The following is a 17531-nucleotide window of genomic DNA, read 5'->3' as shown; positions in this document are numbered from 1 at the left end:
ATATAAAATGTTACACTTTGAAAATAATTATAAAACACTGATTTACTGCTGAATTCATCGTTTTTCTGTCGACTGTAAATGTTAGAAATATGGTTGTATACGCGTGTGATTGTTTGAACTAAGTGGTATAAAACAAAGAAATACATAAGATTGTTAACGCAGAGGAACATATATACTGTAACCTCGTCATCTGATATTAATGGAAAGTTGAAGATTTATCTTTTTGTTTAACCAGGAATGAAATCGAGTTTCCATTGAATGATATAGTTAATTGTTCTTATATGGACTCAAAACTTATTGCTTGCTACGAGTGTAAACTGTTTTGCCTGATGAAGTTATATCTTTGATTTGTTGTTGTCGATTGAATTGAAATTGGGTGGGCTGTTGAAGCTTGGAAAATGCTTGAACAGGTGTTCATGGTATGGCTCGCACAAACATCATCCTAAAAATATTGTGAACTGTTATTATGTTGATTGTGTTGGTTGATTACCGATTGGTGGTGGTGGAATTGTTATATGAGAGCTGTGAAGCTTTGAACCGCCATTAATGGCGTCAATACCACGATTTTTGAAGGGCGAGGGAATTGGGATTTTATTATATAGAAAGGTTGGGGTTTTTGTGATGAGTGAAACCGTGGGGTTTGTAGTGGAGTTAGGTTGGGGGTTGTGGTGGTTGATCGGTGGTGGAGGTGTGCAGGAGAGGAAGAAGAAGGGGAGACGATCCTGTTCATTGTTCCTTATTGGGCTTGGGCCGAACTCAGTATTGGGGTTGAGTGTTTTAAATTTCAGATTTCACTTATGGGCTTAAGTTTAGACTTTGGGCCTTAGTCTTTGGGCTTTTGGGTTAGAGGAGTTTGGGACTGGTTGATTGCTGTTGACCCTTGGCAGGTTGACTTTGACTGTTGACCAGAGTTGACTTTGACTAGCCGACCAAGTTTGACTTTTAACTCGGATTATGATTTGGTGTATTAGGATAGGTCTAGGGCTATTAGCGTGCTTGGCTTTAGGCTAAGACTTTTATATATATATGCGTGTGTACGTGTATTAACTACTATGTGATATTTCAGTCTTTTATGATATACGACGCTATGACACTTAGACATCGATATATTAATAACGCGTAAATAATAATATAAGAAACAAGATACTCCTCCGTTCTTTGAAATAAAATATGCAATAAAGTTTAATAATGCGTAAACAATTTACCACACCCTTTTAGAACTCTCCACGTCTCAAGTTTTGGAAATGAGTTTTATGACTGATGATGTCATATGTTAGGTGGGCATTTATGGAATGTGTCATAAATGGCCCGTTAGCGTTATAAATGGGTATTCATTGAATGTGCCATGAATGATCCGGGTATTTATTGAATATGGCGAGAATGACCTAAGATACATAGTTACTAAATGGTGGGTGTATAAGAAAAGAAATTGATTAATTGATAAGAGAAATTGATTTGATTATGCGAGTGTGTTTGGGCTTACATTTGAATACCTATAGGATATCTACATATGTTATATAAAACTTCTAACTTTCTTTTGCAGGAGGGTAGGACTTAATAATATTTTGTGCAGGGACGCGGTCCTACCCTTATACAGCAGTAGCTATCGGTAAGTTTAATTCAATTCCTTAGCTATTTAAACAAATCATTATAATGAGTTAATAAAATGGAAGTCTTACTTGGGAAGAAACTATGCCGGTTGAAATGACGGAACTACTTGTCTTCCAGGCTGAGAATGATTAAGTTATGATATATTTAAAGTGTTAGTTTGATAAGTAAAGACTGGAAATGTTTTTATGTGGTTAGTCTACTCATACCAGCAAATTCTATTTTACTGACCCATGTTTGCTTTGTTTTGGCAACGTGGGTGTGTTCTTGGAAACATAGGTGGACGGCAGTGGAACCGCGGCGTGTGATTTGGATTTTTGCCTGGAGCAGTCCGTTAGTGCTTTTATTAGGTCCGATTCTTATTGGAAGGATGTAATAACGTAGTTTACATTTTCAGCATGACATGAGAATAAGATATTGAAGACTTTTATTCTTAGAGTTTGTTTGATGTTTTGTTTGGACGGAAGATAGCTTAATAAAGTGATGGTGGAAATTCTTGGGTTTATTCTTTTATGATTTGGGTTTTAGGTTTTGGCATGTGTTGTAGCCCCGTCATAGCCTAGGTTTTAGACAATTGAACATAGTAATGTTTGAGATATTTATATTTCAAATATTGACTTTGTAATTGTTTAGAAAATTTGTGACATTTTGGTATCGGAGCTTAGGTTAGCCTAGATTTGGAAAGTCTAGGTGATCCCGAAAAATGTGGTGATTGAGTGTGTTTGAGTTTAAGATGTTTGAAGTACTAATGGAAGTCTGTTTTGTTTTAAGGTGATGGATGGAGATGATAATGACATTACTGGTACTGGAAGTAATACCATACTTGCTGATTTGGGAGCAATATTAACTTAGTTGGTGCAAACTATTCAGAGGGGTCAACATGATAATCTAGGGGATTCTTTTGCTAGGAGAAACAAGGATTTTGCAACTTTAGGAGGCCAGAAGTTCAAGGGAGAGAAAGGGGCCATTGATGCTGAGAAATGGGTTACTATGTGTGAGTCCGTGTTTGCTAAGATGTAACTCACTGAGGTGCAGAAGCAGGAGTTGACTTCTCACCACTTGGAGGGGTCAGCTTTATTTTGGTGGAGGTCTATCAAGGATAATGTGGATGTGGGAACTATGATTTGGGAGGATTTCCAGGTAAGATTTGAGGGAAGGTTTGTTCCTAATGCTGTTAAGGAGCAATTAACTGAGAAATTCTTTAATTTGACCCAAGGAGGGAAAACTGTTACGAAGTACGTGACTAAGTTCAATGAACTATCGAGGTATGCTCCTTATCTAGTGGATACCCCAGTAAAGAAGAACCAGAAGTTCATCCGTGGACTAGAGCCATATCTATTGAGTTATTTGATACCCTTTGATTAATAAACTTTCGATTGCGTGTTAGATTTGGCATTAAGATATGAACAATTGGATAATAAACCCAAAGATGAGAAGTTTAAAGAGAATGCCCCAAAACAAGTCAGCTTACACCTTATTTCTAGTCAACCACGTCAAGGGCAGAGAAAAAGTCGGCATCACCCATATAATAGGCAAACAAGTAAGCATGTGAATAAGGACATTAGTACTTCGCTAAAGAAATTTGATGGTAATTGTTTGAACTATGGGGAAGTTGGTCATACTATTCGAAGATGTTCTAAACCAAATGAACTAGTAGGCAAATGTTATAAATGTGGACAGTTGGGACACTACGTTAAGAACTGCACTGGTTAATGTTAGGTATGTATGAATTTGTTGTTTACTAGTTCCTTTATTGATACTTAGCAAGTAAGAATTTATCGTATGATTATGAAAATAAAATGCTGGTTGCTTTAACGATTAGTTTCTTATGAAATTTATAATCGAAATTGTTCAGCATGTTATAGTGTTGTTTTTCCTAACGGAGTTTTCTATTTTAAATAAGTATTGATTAAAGAATAAATTGTTATTTTAAAATTTCATATTTGAGTAAATTGGAATTATCCAAGGAATAAAGAAACCCTTTCGGTAAAAGGTTGGATTTGAAATTGTTAATATTGTCCAAGTTATGTATATCGTTGGTGTGTGATCCAATATATATAACATCTCTTTGTATGCATCGTTGGAGTTTGATCCAGTGTGCACATGTACATCGTTAGAGTGTGATCCAGTGCGCATACCACACATCGTTGGTGTTTGATCCTATGTGATGGTAGAGAGCTAGTATGCATCGTTGGTGTGTGAACTAGTGTATACTTGCACATCATTGGTGTGTGAGCCAATGTGCATGCATCACATTGTAGGTGTTTGATCCTATGTGATAGTGGACATAGTATAGGTCATTGATGATATGAATCAGCCTATATAATGTAAAATTTTTATTTTCGAACATGAGGTGTTTGTGAGACACTGAGAGAAATGTTGATATATTTGTAAACACCAAGATGGTGGATGAAACATATGAGTTTTTAACCGAATAGTTTTGACAGGGAAGTTCGTTGAAAAGAAAATTATTATAGGTATATTTATTGTTAAACGTCTTGGATTAGTTGGGAAATACTAAGAGTGGAACTAACTGCCTCGATGTGAGAGGAACTACCTTGCCTTCTTAGTATGATTTAACTCGAAGAATATGAATTTGTTGAACCGAGAAAGAATGATTCTAATTAAGTGTTGGCAATGGAAGAAACTAATTATTATATTCTTTTTGAGTGGTGTATACTAAGCGTATATACGTGTTTATTGGGTTCTATATTATATGGACACACTTTCAAAGTATGTGACGGCGTATTAGTATGCCTATCTATATGATATTGTATATGTGTATTCTTTTTAAGGTGTGTATACTTAGTATACATTATGTCTTATTTATGATATTGGTTTACTATGATCATTGGGTGCAAGCTGTAAATGATGTGTTTAATTTAATCTCCCTGCTGACATGTTCTACATTATTACTTAAAGTTTAGTTGTCGGCATGTAATATGTTAACTTTATACTCTATAAAGATTTATTGTTTGACATACTGTTTGTTTGGTTACTCTACACTCTACTTTGAATCTTGGGACGAGATCCTTTTAAGGTGTGTATATTATACCACCCCGCCTTTTCTTTTATTTTTCCTAGGATAATACTAATACTAATAATAATGGATAATAGATAAAATAAAATAAGATAAGTGTTAGTGGAAATAGGAGACGTGGGTTTATAGGATACACCCTCTTCCCTATTTCGAGGGTTTTTAAAAACAGAGAAGAAAAAGATAGGGTTGGTAAAACACAGAGAGTTTTACATAAAAGAGAGTTTCACAGAGAGGAATGAGAGAAGTTTCTTGCTGGAGATCTTGCTGACAACAGGAGGAGCAAATAAGTTCTGTATCGGTGAGTAGATACTTTCAACGATATAAAATGTTACACTTAGAAAATAATTCTAAAACACTGATTTCTTCTTTGAATTCATCGCTTTTTTCCGCCATTGTAAATGTCAGAAATATGGTTGTATACGCGTGTGATTGTTTGAACTAAATGGTATAAAACAAAGAAATACATAAGATTGTTAACGCAGAGGAACATATATACTGTAACCTCGTCATCTGATATCGATGGAAAGTTGAAGATTTATCTTTTTGTTTAACCAGGAATGAAATCGAGTTTCCATTGAATGATATAGTTAATTGTTCTTATATGGACTCAAAACTTATTGCTTTGCGAAGTGTAAACTGTTTTGCCTAATGAAGTTATATCTTTGATTTGTTGCTGTCGATTGAATTGAAATTGGGTGGGCTGTTGAAGCTTGGAAAATGCTTGAACAGGTGTTAATGGTGGCGGTTCGCACAAACATCATCCTAAAAAATATTGTGAATTGTTATTATGTTGATTGTGTTGGTTGATTACTGATTGGTGGTGGTGGAATTGTTATATGAGAGCTGTGAAGCTTTGAACCGCCATTAATGGCGTCATTACCGCGATTTTTGAAGGGTGAGGGAATTGGGATTTTATTATATAGAAAGGTTGGGGTTTTTGTGAGGAGTGAAACCGTGTGGTTTGTAGTGGAGTTAGGTTGGTGGTTGTGGTGGTTGATCGGTGGTGGAGGTGCGCAGTAGAGGAAGAAGAAGGGATAGAGGCGATCCTGTTCATTGTTCCTTGTTGGGCTTGGGCCGAACTCAGTATTGGGCTTGAGTGTTTTAAATTTCAGATTTCACTTATGGGCTTAAGTTTAAACTTTGGGCCTTAGTCTTTGGGCTTTTAGGTTAGAGGAGTTTGGGACTGGTTGACTGGCTGGTTGACTGTTGTTGACCCTTGGCAGGTTGACTTTGACTGTTGACCAGAGTTGACTTTGACTAGCCGACCAAGTTTGACTTTTAACTCGGATTATGATTTGGTGTATTAGGATAGGTCTAGGGCTATTAGCGTGCTTGGCTTTAGGCTAAGACTTTTATATATATATCGTGTGTACGTGTATTAACTACTATGTGATATTTCAGTCTTTTATGATATACGACGCTATGACATTTAGACATCGATATATTAATAACGCGTAAACAATAATACAAGAAACAAGATACTCCTCCGTTCTCTGAAATAAAATATGCAATAAAGTTTAATAATGCTTAAATAATTTACCACACCCTTTTAGAACTCTCCACGTCTCAAGTTTTGGAAATGAGTTTTATGACTGATGATGTCATATATTAGGTGGGCATTTATTGAATGTGCCATAAATGGCCCGTTAGCGTTATAAATGGGTATTCATTGAATGTGCCATGAATGACCCGGGTATTCATTGAATGTGGCGAGAATGACCTAAGGTACATAGTTACTAAAGAGTGGGTGTATAAGAAAAGAAATTGATTAATTGATAAGAGAAATTGATTTGATTATGCGAGTGTGTTTGGGCTTACATTTGAATACCTATAGGATATCTACATATGTTATATAAAACTTCTAACTTTCTTTTGCAAGAGGGTAGGACTTAATAATATTTTGTTCAGGGACGCGGTCCTACCCTTATACAGCAGTGGCTATCGGTAAGTTTAATTCAATTCCTTAGCTATTTAAATAAATCATTATAATGAGTTAATAAATTAGAAGTCTTGCTTGGGAAGAAACTATGCCGGTTGAAATGACGGAACTACTTGTCTTCCAGGCTGAGAATGATTAAGTTATGATATATTTAAAGTGTTAGTTTGATAAGTAAAGACTGGAAATGTTTTTATGTGGTTAGTTTACTCATACCAGCAAATTCCATTTTGCTGACCCATGTTTGCTTTGTTTTGGCAACGTGGGTGTGTTCTTGGAAACATAGGTGAACGGCAGTGGAACCGCGGCGTGTGATTTGGATTCTTGCATGGAGCAGTCCGTTAGTGCTTTTATTAGGTCCGATTCTTATTGGAAGGATGTAATAACGTAGTTTACATTTTCAGCATGACATGAGAATAAGATATTGAAGACTTTTATTCTTAGAGTTTGTTTGATATTTTGTTTGGACGGAAGATAGCTTAATAAAGTGATGGTGGAAATTCATGGGTTTATTCTTTTATGATTTGGGTTTTAGGTTTTGGCATGTGTTGTAGCCCCGTCATAGCCTGGGTTTTAGACAATTGAACATAGTAATGTTTGAGATATTTATATTTCAAATATTGACTTTGTAATTGTTTAGACATTTGGGCTGTGACACATGTCAAAGTTAAATGCTAATGGGTCACTCTCTGATAACGGTGGTGGATGTGGAGGTGGAGGTGTTGTAAAGGATCACCAAGGAGAAGTGCTACTAGCATACACAGGTGCTGGTGGAATGAGGTCAGTATTGTTTTAGGAGTTGAAAGCAATCTACATGGGGTTACAAGGGTGTCTGTTTATACAGCAGATGCGAGTTGAAGTAGCTTCTGATTCGTTGATGGCAGCAAAAATCCTTCAAAATCAAGAGAAACCGCCATGGTACTATGCAGAAATCTCAGCTGCAATACTGGAGAGGGTAGGAAGTGTTAACAAAGTTGTATTTAATCATGTTTTTATGGAAGCTAGTAGGGCAGTAGATCACCTAGAGGAAATATATATAACCGAGTACTTTGTCCCTCCATTGTGTCAGAAACTTAGGCAATTTTTTGAGGAGGACAAAAATGGAGTAATTTATCTAAGATATTAATACAGGTAGAGGTCAACCATAACCACAAAATTTATTAAAAAAAAAGTTAAAGAGAACTAAATGTACGACAAGTATGCAAACCGTGTTACGCATCGTTTTTTTTTCTTGAGTCTTGAAACCCGTCACTCGAGATCGATAGTTAGCATGGTTTCTTTGGATTCTAAATGTAATTGGTAATTGCAATCATATAGGGGAGGCTCATCTTATTTTTATTATTTTTTATTTTTTTTTCTTTAAATAGGGAGTAATTATGTTTTTTAAGTGACATTAACGAGTTTTTTTTTTTCTAAATTTTATTAATAGAAGAAGGCTTATTCTAATTTCAATGAGGGAAATGGGAGATTGGGAGGTTCTTCTAAATTATTAATAAAGAGGTGGTTTGTTCTAATTTTTGGAAGGGAGGTGTTTCTAAATTGAGCAGATAGGCTGACCCTCAACAAACTGAAGATGGTCACAAATTGCTGACCCTCAACAAACTGAACAAAGGCATTAGTAGTTTTATTATAATTAAAAATTTTAAGCATGTTATTTCTTAATTTCTTTTTGCCAATATTTAACTCTGAAGATGTTGAATAATAATAATAATAATAATAATAATAATAATAATAATAATAATAATAAAATTAATTATCAACAATAAAAATAAAAATACATATAGAAAAACACAAATTATAAATTCAATAATAATTTTCTCTCTATTAGATTCATTTGCTTTACCATCAAAATGGTGGTTCATGTGCTTGGACCTCAAAGTTTCTATACATGGAGCACTATATGTTTTAAAAGGTTTAGTTTTACTCTTGTAAAATTTGTCTTGAATGTGATCAAGCAAATTTCCACACTTCATCTTCTTGATCATTTTTTACTCGAGAAAGTGGAAATTCGATTGCTTTACATAAGTCATATATGTCTCCCACTTCCTAATATGCTAAACTATTTTTGGAAAGGGATACCTAAAGATTATTTATAATCATGAAATGTCAAAGATTATTTATGGTTTGCTATTTTTCTAGAAAAATGAGTGAAAAAGAAGACACGGGGTCCTTTCAAAAGGGAGTTTTTCAATCTACAAAATCTTCTTAGATTTGGTTAAGCAGTTGGTCACTGATCCTAGATGAAGTATGTAGATGTACCATTCATAATTTCACATTACTCCACTTCTTAATTACTTGAGGTTATCAAAAGAGAAGTGTCATTTCTTTTGAATAAAACTCCTTTTGAACTCTTAATCAAGCACCTTGTTAGCAATTCGGGATATGACAAAAATACGGCACGGGAATAATTCAAGAATTATTCGGTGACTCAAAAAAATGGTACGGTAAAAAATTCACAACACGGTAATTATGCGGTGTTTAATTATTACACGTTTTAAACATTTGGTTGCAAAAATTCGAAAAGTAAAAAATTCGTGATATTATGTTAGTAAATATTAATGATAGTTGTCAACTTGTCATTCTCTACAACATAACGAGTATATCCAAACAGTTTAGCTACGAAAACATTGAAACCAATTGAACGGTCTACATAGGTACCTATATTTATTTGCTCATAATTTAAATATTACAAAAAAAGTATAAAAACAAAGCTTTTGGATTAATTTATTACTAAGGATGTAAGAGTGGGGGACTTAAAGTAAAACTAAGGACATAAAATATATAAAAAATAACAAAAACACAACTGAATTTTCATTCATTTCTTTTAATGCCAACAACCACCGAATTTTTGAAAAATTCGTCAAAAACCGTATTATATTTTCAAGGCAAAAAATCATGAATTATTCTGAATCTTTCAAACATTCGGAAATATTAAGTGTATAACCCTTTAAAGATTCGATTTGTAAATAATTCGGCGAATTGCTAACACGGATCAAGCATGAATTGGTTAACTTTCAATTTTCATAGCCGTAGGGAATCTGATGTAAGAAGAATTTTGTTAATACAAATACTAATTCTAAGTTAGAAAAACATGTACTAGCCTAACAAAATCCATGCCCTTTCCAGGATCGACTCAACTATAAAGCAAAATAAGCACGGCCCAACATACAAAAGGCCCCCAGGTTCACATCTAGCCCTTTATAAAAGAAAATCAAAAGATTATTATGTATTATAAGTATTCATATTAAGCATGGGGAGGTATATTAGGCCACGTAGGGAAGCATACTAGTTTTAACTAGTTACTGTTGTGGGCTTTTAATTTACAGTTTAGGAAAGGCCCAGAAAAAGGGGAAGGGGAATGGGAGATGCTTATAATCCCACGATGAAATGTTATATATATGTAGAACTCTAAAAGTCATAATTTTATAATGGATTTATTAAAGTGAATCTCTTATACACTATATTTACTTCTACAATAAAATTGTTATAGAACAAAAAAATAAAAAATAAAGGAAAACTTTTTCTTACTTTTTAAAATTGGTCAATTTAGTGTTTTCAAGAGTAAATTTCATTTCAAAAGCGAGTTGAAGTTCACATTTAGAACAAGTGACGTAACCAAACATCGATACTAAAAGGGTCTATTTTTCACCTTTCCCTAGGCCCCCATATGTCTTGAGCCACCCCTGGCTCTTTCTAGTGAAAGTTCCTATAGAAGTAGTTCATGCAAGGTTAATGATGAAAGACAAAAACAAGATAGATTCACAACATAGAACAAAATGAGATTTGATAAAGAATAATTAAATACCTATTTTTTCATTGATATGATTTATAAGCAGTGAGCTTAATGTCTCCACCAACAGTGGTGAAGCCAGGAATTTCCTCCAGGGGGGCCTAGTGTGAAGTCACTAATAAAGACAAATAGACAAATAAGTAAAAAAAAAAAAGAACACTTGTAACAATATTAACAACTTATACAATCAATATTTTGTATTAGAAAGGATCACCCAACAAACGAAAATGAGTATCGATTGTACATAAATAGTATAAACGTAAAATAAATAAATAAATACATTTTTCAACTCTATTAACCTAACAATTCACAATTGCCCTCGACGATGTGAAGGACCCATCTTTTAGAAGCGTTGAACGATTGCTTCATCATCAATGCTATCAAATATATCTCGTTCTATGTATGTAACCAAACAATCATTCAACCATTCATCTCCCATTCGGTTGCGTAACCGATTCTTTATCATGTGCATAGCAGAAAATGCTCTCTCTACAGTGGCGGTAGCAACAGGCAGAATTAGTGACAATGTTGTTGTGACCTATCTCTTCTCCTCCTCTACTATTCTATTTATAATCCCCCTCCTCCCTCCTGGGCCCTCCATCTGTCCACTCATCTTACGGTCTCTGGAGTGCCATGTGTTGAGTTCCCGTACGGCGTTAGGGTTTCGCCCTTCTTCCTGCTAGGCACGTGTCTAGATGGTTCAATTCCATGTCAGCTAGCCTTTCGAGCCGCGGCTCTCCACTATCGGTCCTCGGTTCTCGACCTCCATATTTGGCTTCCATGCCCACCGTCTTAAGTAGCCTGTCCGTCATCCCACACCCCGTCCTCTTCCCGGCTCCCTTACCCGACAGACCCTCGGCCCTCATGAATTGGGTCGCTACAATGCCCCCTCTCGAGTTCGCGAACCTCTCGAATGTTCGTGGACCCGAGAACTCAAATCACCGCCTTTTTCCGTAACCTCTCTTTGCCGCGCCTTTCTATTATTGGCCTTGCGTGTTCCCCGCGTGCTTGGTTTTGGTTTGTGTCGCCTCGTTTCTTGCCCCTCCACGTGTCACCTTTCCTCTGGTTCAACTGACGGTTTCTTGATTTTCGATCCTATTTCTTTCCCCTTTTACCCCCTCCACGCTTCAACTTCTACTTACCCCTTCTTTCCTTCTCATTCCTTTCTCACCCTTCTACTTCTTCCTTACCAGTCGCCATTTTCAAACCTTCCACTTTCCTTCCCCACTACTGTCGCCCCTGTTTACAGTCAACTCCATCCTTCTTCTAACTTTCCTCCTACTCCTCCATTCTACACACCTTGCCCGCTCGAACGTTTGCCTCTGCTGCTGGATTGGTGCACCAGGTTGGTACTCTTCTCTCTTTAATTTTCGCATTTCTTTTTGTAAACCGTTCATATTCCCTAGCTTCCTCCCATGTCGGATTCTCAATCCGACGGTCCGACTTCCTCAGCGATTAGGTATCGCGGAGGAGTCTTCTCCTCCGCCGATCCCACCGCTGGCCCCTCCACCACCGGGCGGCCTTTCAAGCTTCCACCGCCTCCCCCACGCTCCCGTCGACCTAATTTGGAAGCGATTAGGGTTGGCTATGGCATCCCAGACGACATCCTCCTCGAGCACGTGCCCGACGTGACTCACTTCCCTCATCTAGTCCCCCCCAAGCCGGGATGCCTGCGGGTCACGATCGGCCAAATTGTATGCGGCTTGCGCTGCCCTTTGTCTCGACTAGATGTCGACGTATGTAACCACTTCAACATTCCCCCTTGCCAGGGTATCGGCAATTTTTGGCGTATCATGTATGCCGCGAACTATTATAACCTCCACCACGAGCCCCGAATAGTCCTCCGCGACATAATTTCTCACTATTACATACGCAAAAGTACCAAAGATGTGGCGTTGGGTACCATTCTTTTCGCGGTCCGTCTCGATGTAAACAAATCCTTCATTCTCAAACTCACCACCTCGGACAAAGCTTGGCATCACTACCCCTCGTATGTTTTACGGTAATTTCGTGTCCGCGGAGGTTCCACCTGAAGTGACTCTCAACCATCTCATCTTCCTGCCTCGTGGTGAGTTCGCTTTACTGCCTCTTTTTCTTATATTGACTTATACTGCGGACTCACTCATTGTCTCTATTTCTCTCCTGTGCAGGTTGGAAGTCCGACTCCAAGTCCCGATTTTACGTCGGCCTGAAGTCTGCAATCTTTGAGCAAATCCGCAATTTGGGCTCTTCTTAAGCTGAAGTCCTCGGCATAGATCCCTCTCATGGAACCCCTTTACTGACTGACCCCTCTTTGCACACCTTGGGCAAATATTCAGCTCCCTTTTATCGTCCTCCGCCCCCAAAAGAACGAAAGCCTCGCCCTTCTCCATCCTCACTATCCGCCTCCCATCCGTCCCAACGTAAACCCCACCGCCGCGGCTTCACTCGTAAAACCACCAAGTCTCAGGCCCGGGCTCGGGCTCTAGAGGAGATAGTCAGAAAGTCCACCGCACATCTTTCTTCTCGGCCTCGCCAATATACATCTCCTTCTTTCCGTTCCCTTACTGACTGGGACGATCAATATATTCCCCCCAATTCCCCTCCCGCCGACTCATCACCTCCCCCTATGGACGTCTCCAAGATCAAGCTGTTTGACAGCGACTCGGACGATGACGTGACTGAAGTCCCTCCTTCCCGCACTGTCCCGGCCTCTGCTGTTCCCCACCTATCCGCGGATCCCTCATCTGAAGAGCCCCCCCACAAGCGCCGCAGGTCTTCTCCTTCTGCAAGCCATTCTACGGCTCCTCCGTCTTCTCCCCATCCGCAGCCGGCCCGGCAAAAACCGCTTCGCTTTCTCCCGTGGTAATGCGACTCGAGAACTTTCGCCCTACTTCAAGGTCGGCGGCCATTTCGGTCAATGTAGAGGACTCTGCTCTAGAAAACCCTGCTGTGGCCTCAGCAATGTTCTACGGCTCCCATCTTCCTCGTGACTTGGCCTATGCTGACTCTGGGACCTTCGAACAGCATCGCACCTCTTTGTATGCCGGCTGGGAGAAGGTCTGTCTCTCTTGCCCACTTTGCACTTTCTGTATTGACCCTTATTCTGACTGCTCTTCCCTTGCTAGGTGAGCCTGGACATGGCCTATATGATCCGCGGCCTCTTCTCTTCCCTGAGTTCTGTGGAATCCTTGGAGAAGGAGGTCGGGTGGCCCCCGATGGACTAAGGGCCACTGTGGCGCCACCAAGCCGAAGTTGTCGGCAGCGGACATGGCCAAACTCCGAAGGAGGATGAACCGAAGACCGCTGAAGCTTCCCACCAGGCCTTCATGGGACGGAGTGAACGACCGCCTAAGCAAACAACGGACGCCTTGCCCTCCAAAGATAAGGAAAATACGGCCGCTCTCCTTCGAACACACTTTCAAGACATGGGAGCAACCGCGGGTAAGCTTCAAGGCCTGCCGACAAGCGGGTGGCCAAAAACTTGCCGAGGAACATGTGCGTTTACTCAAAGAGGGCCGACTCTTCCCGAAAAGCCCCCTCTCCCATGCCGGAAGATCCATCCACGCGGTACCCCATTGCCAGAGAGCATTTCGTTTCGGTCGGTGGACGCCCCTCCTCAATCCGGCTGCTGAAGGCTCGTTTTGCGAGGCCGCCTCCCTGGTCCCCGACTCGAGTGCTCTTGACCAAGCTCCCCTTGCCGAAGATCTGGTGCAGAATTTAGACTAGCCCTACATTGGCTGTCTGTTATTGTATTAGCTATTTTGTAACTTACTCTTCCAACTAAGTGTGCCACTAATCTTATTTGTTCTCTCCCTTTCATTCGTATGTTGGCGTGATTAGAAACTGTTTCACTCTTCCCGATTACATGTATAATCTCTTAGCTTTAATTGTTGCTTTGTCTGGCATGCTGCTGTTCGTCATTTCTTGCCTCTATTTCTTCTCATTTCGTCCTTATCTACGTTGGGGCCTTCTCTCTTCTTGCCCCCATGTGTGATCCCCGCCTCTCGCTTGGGAATTCCTCTTTTCCCTTTGGAGTCACTCGTTGACTCTAGGTTCCATCGGGGCAGCTCGACCTGCCGTGGGCCCGATTCGAACCATTCAACCGCGGAAGGCTCATCCCCTCCGCAGCCTCTTTTTGGAGTAGCTTCGCCTACCGTTGGGCTTCTCTCTTTGCCCCCGGTGCAGCGTATGCCTTTCTTCCGCGGACGGCTCTCCCCGACCCGCGGCTCTATCTTGAGGTGGACCTCTCGTCCTCGGGCGTCTCTTGCCCTCACTTGTGTTTAGCCTGACCGTTGCAGTTTATGTAAAATGGTGAAATTTACTCCTCAAAAGTGCCATTGTATTATATATTTACAAATAGCTCCAGTGTATCATTCTGGACTTTCATTACATTCAAACATGAAACTTTTTTAGCATTCTCACATTCCATGGCTTTTCTAGCACCTTTCCTTCCGCTGTTCTTAGCTTGTAAGTACCGGCTCCTCCCACGCCGACCACTGTATAGGGCCCCTCCCAGTTCGGCCCGAGCTTTCCATCATTCTCTCTCTTGGTACTCTGCGTCACCCGTCGCAGTACGGCATCCCCTACCCTGAACTGTCTCGGCTTGACTCTCTTGTTATAACGCCTCTGCAGGCTGCGGTGGTACTCCTCTAGTCTGATTCGCGCCTCGTCTCTTCTTTCTTCTGCTAAGGTCATATCCACTGCCAGTATGCCCTCGTTCAGCCCCGTCTCCACCGCCCTTGTCCTCGCGTAAAACATTTACCATTTCCGTGGGAATCACGGCCTCTACCCCGTAAGCCAAAGCGAAGGGAGTTTCCCTTGTTGATGTCCGAGGCGTGGTCCTGTATGCCCATAGAACATGACTAAGTTCATCTGCCCACACTCCTTTCTTATCCTCTAGCTTCCTTTTGAGATTGTTCATAAAGGCCTTGTTGGAAGACTCTGCTTGCCCATTGCCTTCTGGATTGTATGGGGCCGAGAACCCCTGCTTCACCTTGTATGCTTGCAAGAACGCCTTCACCTTGGACCCGGTGAACTGGGTTCCATTTGTCGCTATGATAATATATGGCAACCCAAATCTACGGATGATATTCCCCCACACGAACTTGATCCGTGAGTTTCCTTGACTGTTCATGCGGGGCCACTACCTCAATCCATTTGGTAAAATAATGCGGGGCGCCAACATGAATCTCCTTTGCCCGTAGCCATGGGCAGCGGGCCAACTATGTCCATTGCCCACATTGCGAAAGGCCACGGACTTGACCACACCGCGGTAACGGTTCGCTGGTGCAAAGATCATCGGCGAACCACGGCGCTTCTCGCATCGTTTAGCATAGTCCACGGCGTCCCTTTTCATGTGCGGCCAAAAGTAGCCTTGTGATATCAGTCTGTGTGCCGTTGTTCTGCCCGCTGAGTGACTCCCGCAGTCTCCCTCATGCAACTCCACTAACACTTCTCTAGGGCTAATCTCGGCCCGAGACACTTTAACAAAGGCCCACTGAAATTCCTTCGATATAGCTCCCCCTCTATGAGCACGTATCTCCGAGACGTCTGCTCCAGTCTCCTCTTCTCCCCTTTATCTTCCACCACGTCCCCCGACAAAAAACTCTTGATGGGTACGATCCATCCCCCTTCTTCCTCCTCGGCCTGACATATTTCCGCCACTCTTTCCTCCCCCCCCTCTGTGCTAGGCTTCTCCAATCGCTTTACTCTTATCACCCTCTCTTCCGATTCAGGGATTGCGGCTGCCACGTATGCTAGGGCGTCGGCATGTCTGTTTTCACCGCGACCTAAGTGTATGAACTTAACCTTCGCAAACCCGGCAGCCCTCTTTTGCAGCACTTCCAAATATTTTGCCATGCGTGGGCACCGCGCCACAAACCCTCCGTTTGCCTGACATACCACCAGATTTGAGTCGGAATACACTGTCAATTCTTTCACCCCTACCTCTTCTGCCATTCTCATGCCCGCTATCATCGCCTCGTCATTTCTCGCCGTTATTTGATGCCGCGAACCCAAGCTTCATGGTTAATTCTATTCGTTTGTTTTCCGGGCGTGACTAACACCGCCTTATCCCATCGCATTGTTATGCGTAGCCGACCCGTCGGCGAAGACTCTCCACCCATTCCTTCGATCCCAGGGGTCCAACCAATCCTGTTCCATGATCCTTTCCGGCTCCATGACCATCGTTTTCCCCGGTGGGGTCCTCCGCTGGAAACTCTGCTAAGAATTCCACCGCCACCGCCACCGCTGCGCCTTTTCTCTTTGTTCTAATCGAGCATCAGATCTCGTGAAGAACTCAACATTACTGCCCATTTCAGCATCCTTCCCGACTTCTCAGCTTTCAACGCTTGCTTCAGCGACAAATTGGTCACCACCACTATAGAGTGCGCCTCAAAATACGGTTTCAACTTCAGGGCTGAGAACACCAATGCCAAGGCATATTTCTCTATTCTGCTATATCTGGTCTCGGCTTCCAGCAGTGTTTTACTTTGGAAGTACACCGGCTTTTCCAATTTACCCACAATTCTGACTAGTACCGAGCTAATGGCGTACTCCGTGACCCCTAAATATAAGTACAACTTCTCTCCCTGTTCTGGTCGCGACAGCATAGGGGCCTTACCTAAATAACCCTTTAACTCTTGGAACGCCCTCTCGCATTCCGTGGTCCATTCAAAATCCCGCGTATTCCTCAGCAACCGATACAACGGCCTACACTTATCTGACGACTTCGAGATGAATCTATTCAAAGCCGCGACTCTTCCGGCAAGTCTCTGCACCTCCTTGACATCCTGAGGCGACGGCATCTCCACTAGGGCCCTTATCTGCTCGGGGTTGGCTTCTATTCCCCGGTGAGTAACTATGTATCCGGGGAACTTCCCGTAGTGGCCTTGAGCGTACATTTCTCGGATTAAGTTTTAAATTGTACAACCGCAAAGATCCTAAATGTCTCTTTCAAACCCTCTAGATGCTCTTCTTCCTCCGACATGCTCTTTCTCCACCATGTCGTCTATGTAAATCTCAATCCCCTTTCGAATCTTGCTTTCGAACATTTTCTCCCCTAGCCGCTGAAATGTGGCCCCGGCGTTCTTCAATCCAAACGGCATTCTTGTGTAACAGTACGTCCCACCTTCCACCACGAAGGCTGTCTTTTCCTGATCTGGCCCATACATGGC

General features: G+C 41.1%; 1 protein-coding gene across 1 annotated transcript; it reads right to left on the bottom strand.

The window, feature by feature from the left end:
- Positions 1–15801: 15801 nt before the first annotated feature.
- Positions 15802–16314, bottom strand: LOC147509083 (uncharacterized). The gene has a single exon (XM_086597711.1). It carries the CDS (start codon positions 16312–16314, stop codon positions 15802–15804), a length of 513 nt encoding a protein of 170 aa, XP_086453837.1.
- Between the last annotated feature and the right edge of the window lie 1217 nt (positions 16315–17531).

The sequence above is a fragment of the Coptis chinensis genome, chromosome 3 (genome assembly GCF_015680905.1).
Source record: "Coptis chinensis isolate HL-2020 chromosome 3, ASM1568090v1, whole genome shotgun sequence".
NCBI lineage: Eukaryota > Viridiplantae > Streptophyta > Magnoliopsida > Ranunculales > Ranunculaceae > Coptis > Coptis chinensis.
This window is presented reverse-complemented; position numbering and strand designations above follow the sequence as displayed.

What these genes read in the sequence shown, in the direction of transcription:
- LOC147509083 (XM_086597711.1), bottom strand. Translation starts at nt 16,314, where the DNA reads ATGGCAGAAGAGGTAGGGGTGAAAGAATTGACAGTGTATTCCGACTCA.